The sequence below is a fragment of the Megascapheus bottae genome, chromosome X, assembly GCF_031878675.1.
Source record: "Megascapheus bottae isolate mThoBot1 chromosome X, mThoBot2.hap1, whole genome shotgun sequence".
NCBI lineage: Eukaryota > Metazoa > Chordata > Mammalia > Rodentia > Geomyidae > Megascapheus > Megascapheus bottae.
In genome coordinates this window covers 21,440,560-21,455,521 of record NC_143547.1, presented here as the reverse complement: position 1 = coordinate 21,455,521, position 14,962 = coordinate 21,440,560, and the positions used below count along the sequence as shown (strand labels likewise).

Sequence of the window (14,962 nt, the reverse complement as noted above, 5' to 3'; positions counted from 1 at the left end):
CTATCTTTCCTTCTAGAAACAATTGTATACATTTTAGATGTACTAGAGGATATTTCCACCCCTCCACCAATTTTCCTTGTGATACTAACAAAATATCTTCCCTATAGGAACCAGCTGTTATTTGCAAGAAAAGTAAAGAAAACTTCATCATCAACAGGGTCACATTAACATTTCTTAACATTTAGAGTAACTTGAGTCTGTGTCAGTCCGGGTGTAGCTCATTCAATTCTCTTTGTCAATGCTAGGGGGCTATTACTGTGACTACTAACTACTGTAACTAATACAATGATAGCCATTATTATCCCCATTTTATAGATGGAGAAAATAACACTGAAAAAGGGTAAGTTACTTGACCAAGATCATACAATCAATGAGTGGCTGACTCAGAATTTAGAATGGAGTCTGACTTCAGACTTTGTAGCTCTAGATTTCTAGAACTTCAAAGAGGAAGTTTAGACTTGAATACATATTTGATAAGGGCTGCTTTTATGAATGAACCTCAGAAGCCAAATATTTTCTGTCATCAATCAATTCGTGTTTTCCATAAGAATGTCCACAACATCGGGCCGGGAGTTTGGCCTAGTGGTAGAGAGCTTGCCTAGCATGCACGAAGACCCGGGTTCGATTCCTTGGTACCACATACTTAGAAAAAAGCCGGAAGTGGTGCTGAGGCTCAAGTGGTACAGCTCTAGCCTTGAGAAAGTCCAAGGACAGTGCTCAGGCCCTGAGTTTAAGCCCAGGACTGGCAAAAAAAAGAATGTCCACAACATGCCAAGTGTGCTTGGCAATTCAGAAAATGCAAGCACAGTATCTGGTTGTTCACTGGGGACAGTCATGAAAAAATCCAGAAGTCATTTCATTAGACATCGAGAGAGAGAGAGAGATGAGGGGAGCTTCTAAGTTGTGGTTCATAAGAAAATTCCAGTAGGGATACATATTTTCTTAGTTAAGGCAGAAGTTGTCAGAACTGAATCTTACAGAACTACATCAATTGCAGACTAGGAAGGTCCAGAATGACAGTATGTGCTTCAAGAATGACAAACAAAGAACAAAAAACCAGAAACAAACATAAAACCTGCTTTGTAGCATTCATGATAAAAGTAATCCCACTAGATAGATGAAATATAGATACTACCACACAACATTTTAATCTGGAAAGAATGAATATCATCTCTATGAATTATTCAGTAGTTGGTCCACATTACATGAAATTTTGAAGACATCATATAAACAGAATTTTATCTTAATAAAAATTTCTCTATCCCTGAATAATCACAAACTCAATAGGCTTTCTTCTTCCTCTTCATTTCATTGAAGCATACTATGTAGGTGGAATTTCTATAGATGTGAAAGAATGTAGATAGTCCTCACAAACAGCTGGATTGTGTCTGCACTGCATTGTTTCTAAGTGTGATAAAGAATTGATTTTCCTTCTCTTTGACTACCAAAACTTCAATTCTCTCATTTGCATTATGTACTAGCTTCCTAATTTTCTTTAAATATCTTTTTTCTCCCTGTTTCTTTGGGAGTCAGAATGTTGACAGTGAGTAGAATTGGAGTTGCTGATTTCTTTTCCTCTAGCAGTGAACTCCCTAAAATAAAGGCCACCCTCCTAGCAGAAGCAGATGCTGTCTGTCAACTCTGCTCTCTTCTTCCTGCCAAAAACTGGCACCCAGCTGCGAATAATTTCATGTTTAGATGGTATATTAAACAGAAGAAAGACACCCAGAAAGAAGAAAGCCAACATTCCCTGCCTGACACAGGCATCAGGGTTAACAGGAACCACTTGCCAAACCTTCCTTCCTGACTGTGCCTGGGAGATGCTCACTGCGGGAGAGCAATGTGAGGCTGATCTGAGGCACAGCTTCCTCTTTTAGAAGTGAGCAGCCTCAAGTGCCTCTCACAGGCAATCAAGGACCACAAAGGAAGACTCTTGACTCCCTCCTGGACTACCCTTTCCAACCTATCAGTCAATTTCACAGAAACAACAAAGCCCTCCCCAACATTCACCACTGGTTCTGTCAGGGCTGGGAAGAAGTCAGTACCTTCTGGTTAACTTTGGTGGCAGCCACAGTCAGATTGTGTAGATCCTGGGGATTGCAATCGGTTTCATTCATGCAGCAACTGGGGGGGATGCCATGCTCCAGGAAATAGGGGCTGGTGCTCCAGTTGGTGTAATTCTGCACGCCACAGCAGCTCAGCTGTAAACAGGGAAATGAAATGAATCAAAGAGTGTTATATGAAAGACATTATGGTCTCTTCACTCACACTGCCCTGTAACTTTTTTTTTGCCAGTTGTGGGGTTTGAACTTAGGGCCTGAGCACTGTCCTTGGACTTTTCTCAAGGCTAGATATCTACCACTTGAGCCACAGCATACTTTCAGCTTTTTTCTATGTATTTGGTACCAAGGAATTGAACTCGGATCTTTATGCATGCTAAGCAAAGCACTCTACCACCAGGTCGAACTCCTGGCTCTGCCCTGTAACTTTTAAAGGAGAAACATGGGTCAACATTCCTAAGACAACATGAACAGCTTTTGAATGGAAGCTCCACTAACAATGACTCTTACTTGGGTGCATATGTGAACTCAAGAGAAAGAAGTACATTTGTATCACATATCTGTTGCCTTTCCTACCAATCTCCACATTATAAAGCAGTGCTTCGATGACTTGGCTAAGCATCCCAATAGTCAGGCAGGCTTTTGCACTAGCATATGTCACTCTAAATGCCTTCAGGCAGGAAAACTCTCTTTTATTCCACTCTTGCCTTCCTACAAAGCACAGGTGGCACAGACATTCACATAAGTCTTCAGTTTCTTTTCAGTACATTTCCCACCCCTGCCATACCACACAGCTAATAGATGGAACTTACCCAAGCCCTCTTTCTACCAAATGCTATTGGTCCAATGTATTGGCAGCCTACAAGTCTAATCTCAGACCTGGCAAGCAAGCCTCATTCATATCTCCTTCCCTGGAACTTACGCTGCGCTGCACATGGTCCACTGCCCGGCTCCTCTCATCATTGCCATTGTAGTTCTGCATGGCATCCGTGTAAGTCCTCAGGAAGGTGTCCTTGATCTATGTAAGACCATAGGGGAGAGTGTGGGGGGAGAGAGAGAGATAGTTTAGGTTCACTGCAGTCCAAACTGACTAAGAGTCATACCAACTTTGACCCTAGTATCACTTCTTCTGAAAGTCTCTGGATAAACAGAAGTTAGGGAAGGCAAATTCACCAAGGGGTTTATTAGCCCACAAATTTAAAATTGTCAGCCATTTCTTCAATTCAGAGGTAGCCTGGCCTGTCAAAAGACCTGCTGATGTGGCTAGTCAGCTTCTGATAGGGCTCTGATAGCCTCAGACATGAATTTTCTACTTATTTTCTTTGATCTGACTCATGTCCAGCTTCATTTCTATGACTTTGTCTTTATGCAAAAGAAATAATAATGGAAAAGCCTCTTATGGGACAGGTATTTTGTCCCCAAACAGATTCCTATTCTACCATTCAGGAATGGGACAAAACTTTCACTTACCCATCTTTAATGAGGCCAAAATAAAAGAGGTAATAGAACAAGATGTTTTCTGCTTATAAAAGGTTAACAAAGGGCCGGGAGTTTGGCCTAGTGGTTAAAGTGCTTGCCTAGCATGCATGAAGACCCGGGTTCGATTCCTCGGTACCACATACATAGAAAAAAGCCGGAAGTGGGGCTGAGGCTCAAGTGGTAGAGCTCTAGCCTTGAGAAAGTCCAAGGACAGTGCTCAGGCCCTGAGCTCAAGCCCAGGACTGGCAAAAAAAAGGTTACCAAAGCCTTTTTCCTTCTCTATGTACACGGAGAAATACATGTCCTGTTGAAGCAAAGCAGCTATTCTGCAGGGATGTTTCATCTATATTGAAAGTCACTGTTTTAGCCAAGTGCGGTGGCTCCTGCCTGTAAGCTTAGCTACTCAGGAGGCTGGGATCTGAGGATCAAGATGCAAAGCGAGCACGGGCACAAAAGGACCTGAGACTCTTATCTCCAATCAATCTCTAGAAAATGGGAAGTAGGGCTTGGCTCAAGGGTAGGGCAGTAGCCTTGAGCTGAAAAGCTAAGGGACAGTGCCCAGGCCGAGTTCAAGTCCCATTACCCACAAAAAATGTTGCTATTTTAAATCAGTGGAGAATAGCTATACAGAGAAATAAAGTGAAGATCAATAAGGAAGTATTAGAATTTGGTGAAATTCCTGCATGTAGATTTGAATTGGAATTTCTGGCTATATTACATGTCATTTGGAAATTGGCGACATCACTGGTTAAACTATCTAGCCTATCTGCATGCCTTATACATTCCAAGAATTTTCCAAAATTTCCCTCTCCAAGACAAAGCAATTGAGTTTTCCACATTCCATATACTCACCTCATGACGAAACACAAACCCTGAAATGCCAGCTACAAGCTCAGCCAGGAAAACCAGGGACAGGAACATGGCATACTAAAAATCAAATGGACAAGGACAAGGTCAGATGATGGGATAAGAGAGATAAACTGCTTCCTGCCAGGCAGGATTGGACAAGGTCTTATCATCCCTTAAGAAAGTTTAAGAAAAGTTTAAAAATACTCTGCTCTTGATTTGCCCACATGAGCCTCAATATATATGTGAACATTTTGGAGTATATAGGCCAAGGAGAGCTCTGTAAACTGCTTTCCTTTTTTCTTTTCCTTTGTTTCTGTCAGTTGTGGGGCCGGAACTCAGGGCCTGGATGTTGGCCTTGAACCTCTTTGTACTCAAGGTTAGCACTCTACAACTTGAGCCACAGCACCACTTCCGGGTTTTGACTGGTTTACTGGAAATTAAGAGTCTCAAGGGGACTATACGGCCTAGGCTGGCTTTGAATGCCGATCCTTAAATCTCAGCCTCTTGAGTAGCTAGGATTACAGGCATGAGCCACTGGTGTCTGACTTTCATTTTTTAAAGGAGAGCTCAGAATAGACTGGCATTGTTCTGCCAGATCAGTTCAACTTGGAGAAACTTGGAAGGGCCACTTTTAACTAAGGTATTCACTATATTCACTATCTTTGCACTAGAAAAAATCTGCTCTGGGGATCATAGTTCTGCTCTGTCTAGGAGTCTTTCTGACTCCCTTCTTCATAATGGTCATTTAACATCTGTAAGCTCATCCCTTACAGACTTTTTTTTTGTTGAAAATAATATTATTTTTGTCATCATAGGAATTGAACATGGGCACCTTGCCCATGTTAGATCCTGGGTACTCTGCCACTGAGCTAATTTCCCAGCCTTCCATACTTTTTTGTAACTGTTCCAATGAATATGAAAGCTTCCTTTCCCCTGGCCACAATTTGGCCTCCTTTTAATTCCCACTTGCTGCTGCTGATTCTGCTTTCAATAGCTTGGATAACTTACCTCGGTTGCACACACTGACCATTCACACACGTGAAGTGTCCTAGCAACTTGTCTTAACTGGGAAAACTCCTCTACTTTCCTTGCCACATTTCAGACATATATGTCCGCAAAACAACTTCATTTGCAATTGTACACTATCATCTGGGTCCAAAGGAGGATGCATTTGCTCGATATGGTGATTACCCCTGAACAGGGAACCCTCAGCATTTTCCCAAGGGGCTGCTTACCTCTCTGGTCTGGACACTACATGGGATCTATAGCCTTTTAAAGAGCAAACAGCGTATACTACAATAGACCTTGCATGTACTAAAATTCTTGGTGCTTCTCATCTCATGTTGCCTGTGTGTGTGTGTGTGTGTGTGTGTGTGTGTGGACTCGTGCACATATGTATATGAGAGACTGAGAGACAGACAGAGACCAAACATGTGTGAGCATCTGAATTCAGGGATATTACAAGGTACTTGTTTCTATTTTTATAACTTTGAAAAGCAGATAAAAGGAAGGAAAATTGATTCCTTACCAACAAAGCATATGTCTTACAATCTGCTGCTTCTCATCTCAAATGAAATACAGTGGTTCTGAGTGTTTGCAGTGACCCTAAGTGATGCTGTGGAATTTGGGTGGACTGCAAATGGCCACATTACTTATCTGCAAAATGCTCATATGTCTTCTACAGTTTATGTGTATAGTATACATGAAACACATTGCTTTACTCAAATAGTAGCACATTTATTAAAAGCAGGATATACTTAGGAGCAGATTCTAATGGCATCTATCTATCTATCTATTATCTAAACAACTAACAAATACCTTAACAAAATGAATGCCAGAAAGACGAAACATGTTTTGTTAAGGTTGGGACATAAGTCAAGGGGAGGAGGGGCAGATAAAGACAGAGAGGTAAATAGTCATTATATTCAATGTATTTACACGAAAATGGAGCAATGTAACTCAAAGAGTGTGTATGGAATTGGGAAATATAGAGAATAATGGAAGAGGTACACTGAGCAAAATATATTGTACTGATACACTGACTTGTTGAATTGAAACCCCTTTCTACAACTACTTAAAAATAATGATATTATACTAATATCACTAATAATAATAATAATGTCTAAAATCCTTGCTACTTGGGAGGCTAAGTTGACTGGGATCAAGATTCAAAGCCAGCTGTGCAGAAAAAAGTTCACATGATTCCTTTTCTTGTGTGTGTGTGTGTGTGTGTGTGTGTGTGTGTGTGTGTGTTTCTTTTTTTAAAATTTTATTGTTGGGATGATATACAGAGGGGTTACAGTTACATTCATCAGGTACTGGATCCATTACTTCTTGAATATTATTACACTTTCCCATGTTTTTCTCCCACTTTCCCTCCTCCCACCCATTCCCACGCATCTTGATTTTTCCCTTACCTTCCCATTTTCAAATACACAAATAAACATATATACAATATACCAACGACCAAAGTCAGATACAGCAACAACATGAGATAAACCTTAAGGGGAAAAGAAGAAAAAAGAAATACATTCACATAGTACATTAGGAACAACAGATGAGGGCCAGGAGTTTGGCCAAGTGGTAGAGTGCTTGCCTAGCATACACAAAGCCCCAGGTTCAATTCCTCGGTACCACATATATAGTAAAAGCCCGAAGTGGTGCTGTGACTCAAGTGGCAGACCACTAGAATTAAGAAAGCCTAAAGATAGTGCTCAGGCCCTGAGGTCAAGCCCCAGGACTGGGAGGAAAAAAAGAAAAAAAGAACAACAGCTGAACATAGTGGCATGTGTTTATTGTCCTAGTTACTGTGAAACCTGACAGATGGATCATGTGCAGGTACATGCAAGCCAGAAGCCAGACCCTGTCCCAAAATTACCAAGCAAAAATCTGGATGGAGGGTTGCAAATGTGGCTTAGTTGTAGAGTGTTTGCCTAGCATGCATGAAGCCCTGGTTCAATACTGAAGAATTGAACAGGAAAGCAAGAAATGGTGCTGCAGCTCATGTGGTAGTGATAGCCCTGAGCAAAACAAGCTCAAGGGCAGTGCCCAGGGCCTGAGTTCAAGCCCCAGAACTGACAAAAATCAGGATGGAGGCATGGGTCAGTGGTAAGGGTACCTGCCTAGCAAGTACAAGGACCCTAGTTCAAATCTCAGTACCACACACACAAACAAACAAAAGAAACACTGGTTCAAAATACCAATTTCTAAGTATTAATAAAATGCAAGGGCTGGAGGTTCTGTATTCAATCTCTAGTGTTCTTCTTTTCCATCCCCCCCCCCAAAATTACAAACAAAACACAGTCACTTGGATATTAACATGTAGTGATTATGGCCCAAGCAGATAACTTTCTTCCTCCCAATTTAATGCACAATTTGGAAACTTTTAGAAGTATGCACTACTCTGGGGGAGAGGCTCACACTATGCTTGTGTGGAAAGGTGACTGTCAGAAGTCCACCACTTCCATGGGACTGTCAACAGAAACTGATGACCAAGTAAAACCAGTTAAGAACATGGTTCCTTTGGACCTTCAGGATATGGAAACAAGGGCTTCATAATGTGATTGTTGTTCTTCATGTACTATGTTATTTCTCATCTCTTTTGTTGCCCCTTGGTTAATATCTTATTGTTATATTATCTGATCTTTTTATCTTGTATATTGTATATACGTTTATACAAGCTGAGGGGAGGGAGTGGGGGAAGGGAAATTGGGACAAAAACATGAGAGGGGGTATCATTGTGTGTGAAGTAATGTACCTATTATCTTGCGAATATAACTGTAACCCCTCTATTAATTACAATTAAAATAAGGATTAAAAAAGAATATGATTTCTTTGGAATGAATCTCTCTCACACTTATGAGGTTGAATTTGATATAACTATATCCTAAGGCTGAACGAGGACAGGCAATATGGACTCAATGGAATCTCAGCTTCCCCCTTTCATGAAATGACATGTCTGAGATCACTCATGTTAACCCAAATTTCCTTTTGTGGAGAGGTCTTTGCAACTTTTCATAAACAAAATCTTCCAACACTGTCATCAAGAAACAGCATACTAAGAAACTGGGTAACTGATCTGTTTACAAGAATAAAACAAAAAGTCATAGTATTAGTCTTCCATTCTTTGCATCACCCCTTTGTTTTGTTCGAGTACAGGACCCCAAACAATGGTCCTGGTATCAAATACTTGATGCTGTATCAGCCCTTTGAATGGAAGGCTCTGGCTTAGCACAGCTCCCATAGCAATGAGCCAGATCATACCACCAGTAGAGAGAAGAGCTAACACAGCTAGGTTCAAGGATGCAGTAAAGATTTCTCCAGTGGGAACTTGGAGTTGAAAAACTGCTTTTGTTCTGGATGAAGTCTTGTTTATCACAACTGCACATCACATGCTTGAGGTAATTTCTAAAACAGAGCTCAAGACACAGGGCATCTGGCCAGGAAGACATCAACAGACTAGTAGAACACCTGTCCACTGCTTTATCACAGTCCATATTAAGAGATTGAGACAAGGTTTATTGTATAATGCTGTGTTTTGTGTTTCTCATGGGAGGGCGGGGTTTACAGGATAGACGAGGCAATACTTTTTGCTAAAATTAGAATGGGTAAATATTAAAGTATTGTCTGTGGCCTCAAAAAGGGCTACTTTTAAAATCATGTGATTTTAAGTTTAAGGCCATTCTGACTTATGTAGTACTCTTTTTTTTTTTACTCTCTCAAAAAAAATTGGGGCATACATACCAGTTTCAGCATCCATGGGCTACCACGGCATGTAGCAAAGCATCCAAACAGGCCAAAAACAACGATAGTGGTGCCAGTTCCGATGAGCACATAGGGAGCATTTGTGGAGTTCTCAGCAATTAGGGAGATATAGGTGCCAAGGGTAAGTTTTCCCCAGACTCCAACAGCCAACAGGATCACCCCAGTGATCTGCAAAGGGGAAGAGGAGAGTGTAAAACTACAGCTAAGACAAGTAAGAATCAGAATTGAGTGATGTGGCTACACGGAAGGCACAAGGTACTGTGGAGAAAATGGTACTTGCTGTAGGAATTCTCTGAGTAATGAGAAATGTCAGTGATCATCACCTAAAACTCACGGAATAAATGACTGACTCCACCCTATTTCCTGATGTACATACAGACATCAGGCAAGCCACTAGATATGCACAGAGTGGCAGGCAGTGCACTCCACACAAGCCTATATGTAAAGATCCCAACTGAAAGCCCCTACCTCCCTAGACCGAATGGCTTTTTTGTTAACCTCTGCTTTCTTGCTCAAGACCCATAAAGGCCCAACTGCAACCCCACTTCCTTGTACAACCTCCACTCACAGGTGAAGGTTATATCCCTCACTGTTGTGCCTCAATAAACAGCCATAGCCTTTTGAAGATTAAGTTTTGCCTTTTTTCTTTCTCCTCCATTTTCCTAGGTAAAAACACTTTGATTTTATGAATGACATCTGTCCCTTACATATCCCATATGCTGTTATTGTATTAACTGGCAATAAGGAACCTAAAACCCCCATCCCCACCACCAACAAATACCACTTAAAAGTATACTACAAGTGGCCAAGAGTTTTTGCCTACTGGTAGAGTGCTTGCCCAGCATGTACAAAGAGCTGGGTTAAATTCCTCAGTACCACATACACAGAAAAAGCCTGAAGTGGTGTTGTGACTCAAGTGATAGAGCTCTAGCCTTGAGAAAGCCCAAGGACAATGCTCAATCCCTGAGTTCAAGTCATGGCCAAGAAAAAAGTATACCATAAGTCACATCTGTGAGTCTTCCCTTAGCTACTGCCTGCTCCAGGAAGAAAATCAGCTCCCCTCTTTGAAGGTATATGTACATATTGAATGTTTGAAGAATAGCTTGCATGCTGTTTTAGGAAGAGAGTTGATTCTCTTTAACCATTAGCACCAAAATCTCTACAAAACACAATATTTCAACTGCTTTAAAATTCTTGTTGTGCTGTCAGATTTACAATTGTTTATACACTATAAAGCAACAAAAGAATGTGGATAGTTTTTGGAATTCAATGTAATGTGATTTGTCAGATCCTGTTGAACAATCCAAAGAAAATCTCTCAGTAAACTGTCTAAACTCTGGAAGCATGTATCAATCAGGTCCTTACTCAGGGCATAGTCTCAGTGATGCTTGCTATGCTTTACCCTTCATCTTGCACAGGCCTTAGACTCCAGCAACTTTGATTGTTGACACATGGATTGCTTTATGTCTCTAAACACCTACAGTTGTTATCTCCTTCAGTTTACTCATGGCTTGGTGACATATGCAAACTCTCAAGTCTTCTGGTTGCTACCACTTCTAATAGTATGAGACGTGAAAGAAACCCAAGTGTTTATGGAAGCTTTTCCCCAGTTTTGCCCCCACCCTAGAGTATGTTGTCCTTTATCAAATGCCTCCAATCCCTCTTCAATCTACTCAAGTAAAGAGGCAGGATGAGGATGGGTACTGGTGGCTCATGCCTGGAATCCTAGCTACTCAGAAGGCTGACATCTATGGATCATGGTTCAAAGCTAGCCCATGCAAAAAAGTCCCCATGTAACTCATTTACCAGCCCCAAATTTGAATTGGCACTGTGGTTCACAGTGAAGAGTGCTATCCTTGAGCAAAAGAGCTTAGGGACGGCACCCACTATCAGAAAAACAACAACAAAAAGATGCAAGATGAGAACTGGAGAAAAATCATCATGACACAGATCCACATCCACATTCAAAATCCTGTTCTTTAATATCTGTAAGTGAACTGTAAATGAACCATTCACCCAAAGGCTTCATCAGTGATGATGCCTTAACATCTTTCTGGTCTACTTTGAAAACACTTTCTCTAGTTTGGAGCCATTAAGTTCTATGATAAAATCATTTCTCTGCACAGAATGCATTGTACACTTTTCCCTGCCTCCAGTAATGGTGATAACTCTTTATGGTGAAAGATCAGCAAAAAAAAAAATACACATCAAGTCTCTATTTCATAGGACCATAACCGAGAATGATGGTTAAAAATATTTTCATCACAGAAGGGATAAGAACAAGGGCTACTTTTATTAGACAAAGGTGAATGGTTGTGTGAATTCTTGAAGAGAAAGTATTTCATACTGATATTTGGGAGAAGGTGGCCCAATGGAGGTTAATGGCCCATGAAGATGGACTTAGTAAATGAAAACCAGGAATGCAGATGCTGCCAACTGTTCCAAATCCTCTGCTGACATCTGGTGGTAGCTAAAAGAAGTACTTGGTTTGAAAAGTGGCTAGTAAAGACATAAAACACTTTTAAGGGTTAGAATAAAATATAAGAACCAACTCACAAATAATTATAGACAATACTACCAGGAACACTACATAGAAAAATATACGGTTATCTTTTATTCAATAATCAGACTCAGTCAAGGTACAGCGTAAATGCTTACTAATATGGACAAAATACATTTCCTACCTTTGGTTCTTAGATTCTATATCTTATAAAACAGAGTATGTCAGATACTTATGAAACTGCCACATCAAGTGAATGATGTGAAATAACTTTAAACAGACCCAGAAAAAATTTACACACTAGCATTATTGTCTTAATTTGTAAATGTCATAATGCCAACATACAGAGAAAAGTTCAGCCAATAAAGCTAGTCACTATTGAGGCCAGATGTATCTTATCTGGACTTTGAACTTCATAATATTGCTCTCAAAGTTTCAGTAGCACTTCAGATGTGTATAGAGCATACATAGTAGTATGTGTTTCTACTGCTAGTCATTGTTTAAATAGGATTGATTTAATGGAAGTGCTAATTGCTGGGAAATCTCCAGAAGACCTTGTAGCATCCTAATCTACAGAGAGGATCCAGGATTAGAAGGCTTCCATCTTCTTCACACAGACCAGAACTATCTGCTTTATACCCACTCTCTTTTCCCCATGTGAAGCACAGGCCTTCTGATTAAACTGATACACATGCCATGCCAGGTTTGGGTCTGAGAGGGTAAAGTCCCTATTCCTTCCCTCTAAATCCATAAAACCTGGTTCAGGAGTTCTACCTACAGATGTTGTTGTAATGATAATACGAGTTCATATTTAGTGCATTTTACAGCTAAAGAAAAGTCTTAAAGAGACCCTTTCTAAGAAGCCCTACAGGACATAAACCACTGCATCTAACCTGATCAAAAGAAACGTGGAAGAGATGGTGGGAAGAAATCTTGGCTACACTTTGAGACAAAAGGCTCAATTCAACTATTCCAAAGGGTTACAAGCTAACTCATCTTTGGCAACTACACACAGAAATACTGTGGCATACCCCTTCCCTATTCCAGAAAAAATTCAGAAACAAAACACATGACAGAAGCTCCATGTACATCACCAATAGTTCAAAGATCAGATTTTAAGAAGAGTAGCCAGCTAATTCTTCTTATTTTTTTAGAGGTACTGAGGTCTGCATTCAGGACTTCATTCACATTCACTCAGCTTACTTATTTAACTGGTATTCTACCACTTCAGCCTTATTCCAGCCCAGTTTTTGCATGATTTTTTTGACATGTGTCTTGTGGCCTTTTCTGCCAAGGTTGGCTTTGAACCAAAAGCCACAAAGTTTTGGCCATTTAGAAGCTACAATAACAGGTGTGACCAACTGACACCAGTTGCTGTCTTTTTTTCCAGCCAATACTTATATGAATGTGTGTGCAAAGACAATAGAGTATTTTTGAAATGTTTGGTAGCTGGTTTTGTAGAGGTAGAGAAAGTAGCTGGAATGACAAACTTCTATAATCTCCTGGTACTTTCTTTACATTTGTTGAAATAGGTGTGTATTTCTCATATTTATGATTTGAGTTTCCATTCCATGTTATCTTTGTATATGTGGGCTTGAGAACTCTCTGGTAGGATAAGGGGAATAAAGGGACTCGATATATTTATAAATGGTAGGTGAATATTAAAGGACTGGTCTGGCGGTTAGTAGCTGTGTGAACTTTGGGCACATGATCTAACCTTTCTGGACCTTAGTTTCTCCTTCAGTAAGATTAGAAAGCAGAAAAACATGGGTCCCGCCCCTTCAGTAAGATTAGGAAGCAGAAAAATATGGGTCCTGCTTCATTTTCCCAACTCTATGTAGTATAATAAATCTGAATCTCAGACTTGGCTCACTCATTCTGCAACGAATTACTCATGTACCTTTGGAAATTTATGAGGTTTGCTTTGTGACAGATAAAACAAACATTACTGATGAAGAAGGAAGTCAGCTCATTTTCGTACTTAAGGCTAGTTTTCTCTAGCTTTCTGAGGTGGCACCAGGCTACTAGCTAAGAGAGGGAAGGAAGAATGCCTGTGGGTGGGGAGTCTTGCATTTTTGCACACATATCCAAAAATGTATGTTTACTAGAATAACAGACACTTTCCTTTTTACATTAAGAAGATCATTATCATTCTGAAGACTAAAAGCAGTAAGATGACTTAGTCCACTGCTTCTTTCTAGGTTAAGTTGTTTTAATTAATTCCAGCACAGGCTTGAACATTTTTTGATCTATGTACATATGATACACTGTGTTTGTAATATGTAGAGGACAGGACAGGGTGGTATCATTACCAAGGGACAGGGAAGCAGAGAAGAGGAAGAGATCATCTTAAATGCTGCTTAGCTCAAGCTGAGTTTGAGAACCCACAGGCAATTCAGAGACCATCTGATCTAGACCCTATTTTCTGTGTAGTCTGAGGAGATCTGAATCCACATAGATAACATGCTCAGGAGGTAGTTGTGCATTGTGCATGTAGGTCTGAAGTTCAGGAGTGAGTCACAGCTGCAGATAAAGCTGAGGGCAGATGGGACAGCTGAGGGAATTATATGTTGTCTCTGCAGATAATTATTATAATGGCGGAGAATGATGTTGGGAGATGGGAAACAATGAGTAGACCCAGAACAGAGTAGACAAGTTATGAAGGAATGAGACACTCATTTAAAGACTTATTGGAGGGTTTGGGGGATTGGCTCATTTGGTAGTGCACTAGCCAATGAGCAAAGCATCAGATATTGAGTTCAAATCCTGGTCTCTGGCCAGAAACAAATAGGTAAATAGAAAAACACTTACTGGAACCAAACACCAGCATAATTCATTAAACACAGAGATCCTTGTGAGCCAACACTCTATTTCCACACCCAGGAAGCTCACTAAGATATATTTTAAATTTAAATATTATAACTTCAAGCCAATTCATAGATAAAACATTTTAGGAATTAAGTTATAAGCCTAGAGCAACTCATCATAAACTCCAGGTTCTATTTGGATGTTATCAGTAACCACAGAGCCTGGGTCTGACAGATTGTCCAACAAAGCAAAGACGAAGATATGAAGATATGAAAGGGGCTTTGAAATATGTTATAATAAGCCATAGTTCCAGTTCTGATTGTGGGTTGGCCATAGGCTCTTCATGTGCATAGTGATCATGTTATAGGAAATGGCTTTAGGCATCTATTTGTCCCATAAACCATACTTCCTTATCCAAATTACCTTTTTTTTTGTATGCTGGTCCCAGGGTTTAAACTGAAGGCCTGGCTGCTGTTTCTGAGCTTTTGTGCTCAAGGCTAGT

At 40.3% G+C, this 14,962-nt stretch overlaps 1 protein-coding gene across 1 annotated transcript in view; it reads right to left on the bottom strand.

Annotated features, from left to right (window-relative positions):
- Tspan7 (tetraspanin 7) overlaps positions 1 to 14,962 on the bottom strand; it is a 115,513-nt gene that overhangs the window by 12,128 nt on the left and 88,423 nt on the right. The window contains exons 2-5 of the mRNA XM_090325766.1: positions 9,132 to 9,320; positions 4,392 to 4,466; positions 2,983 to 3,078; positions 2,046 to 2,201 (exon numbers count right to left, since the gene is read on the bottom strand). Coding sequence (XP_090181892.1) covers positions 2,046 to 2,201; positions 2,983 to 3,078; positions 4,392 to 4,466; positions 9,132 to 9,320 — 516 coding nt within the window. The remainder of the gene's footprint in view (positions 1 to 2,045; positions 2,202 to 2,982; positions 3,079 to 4,391; positions 4,467 to 9,131; positions 9,321 to 14,962) is intronic.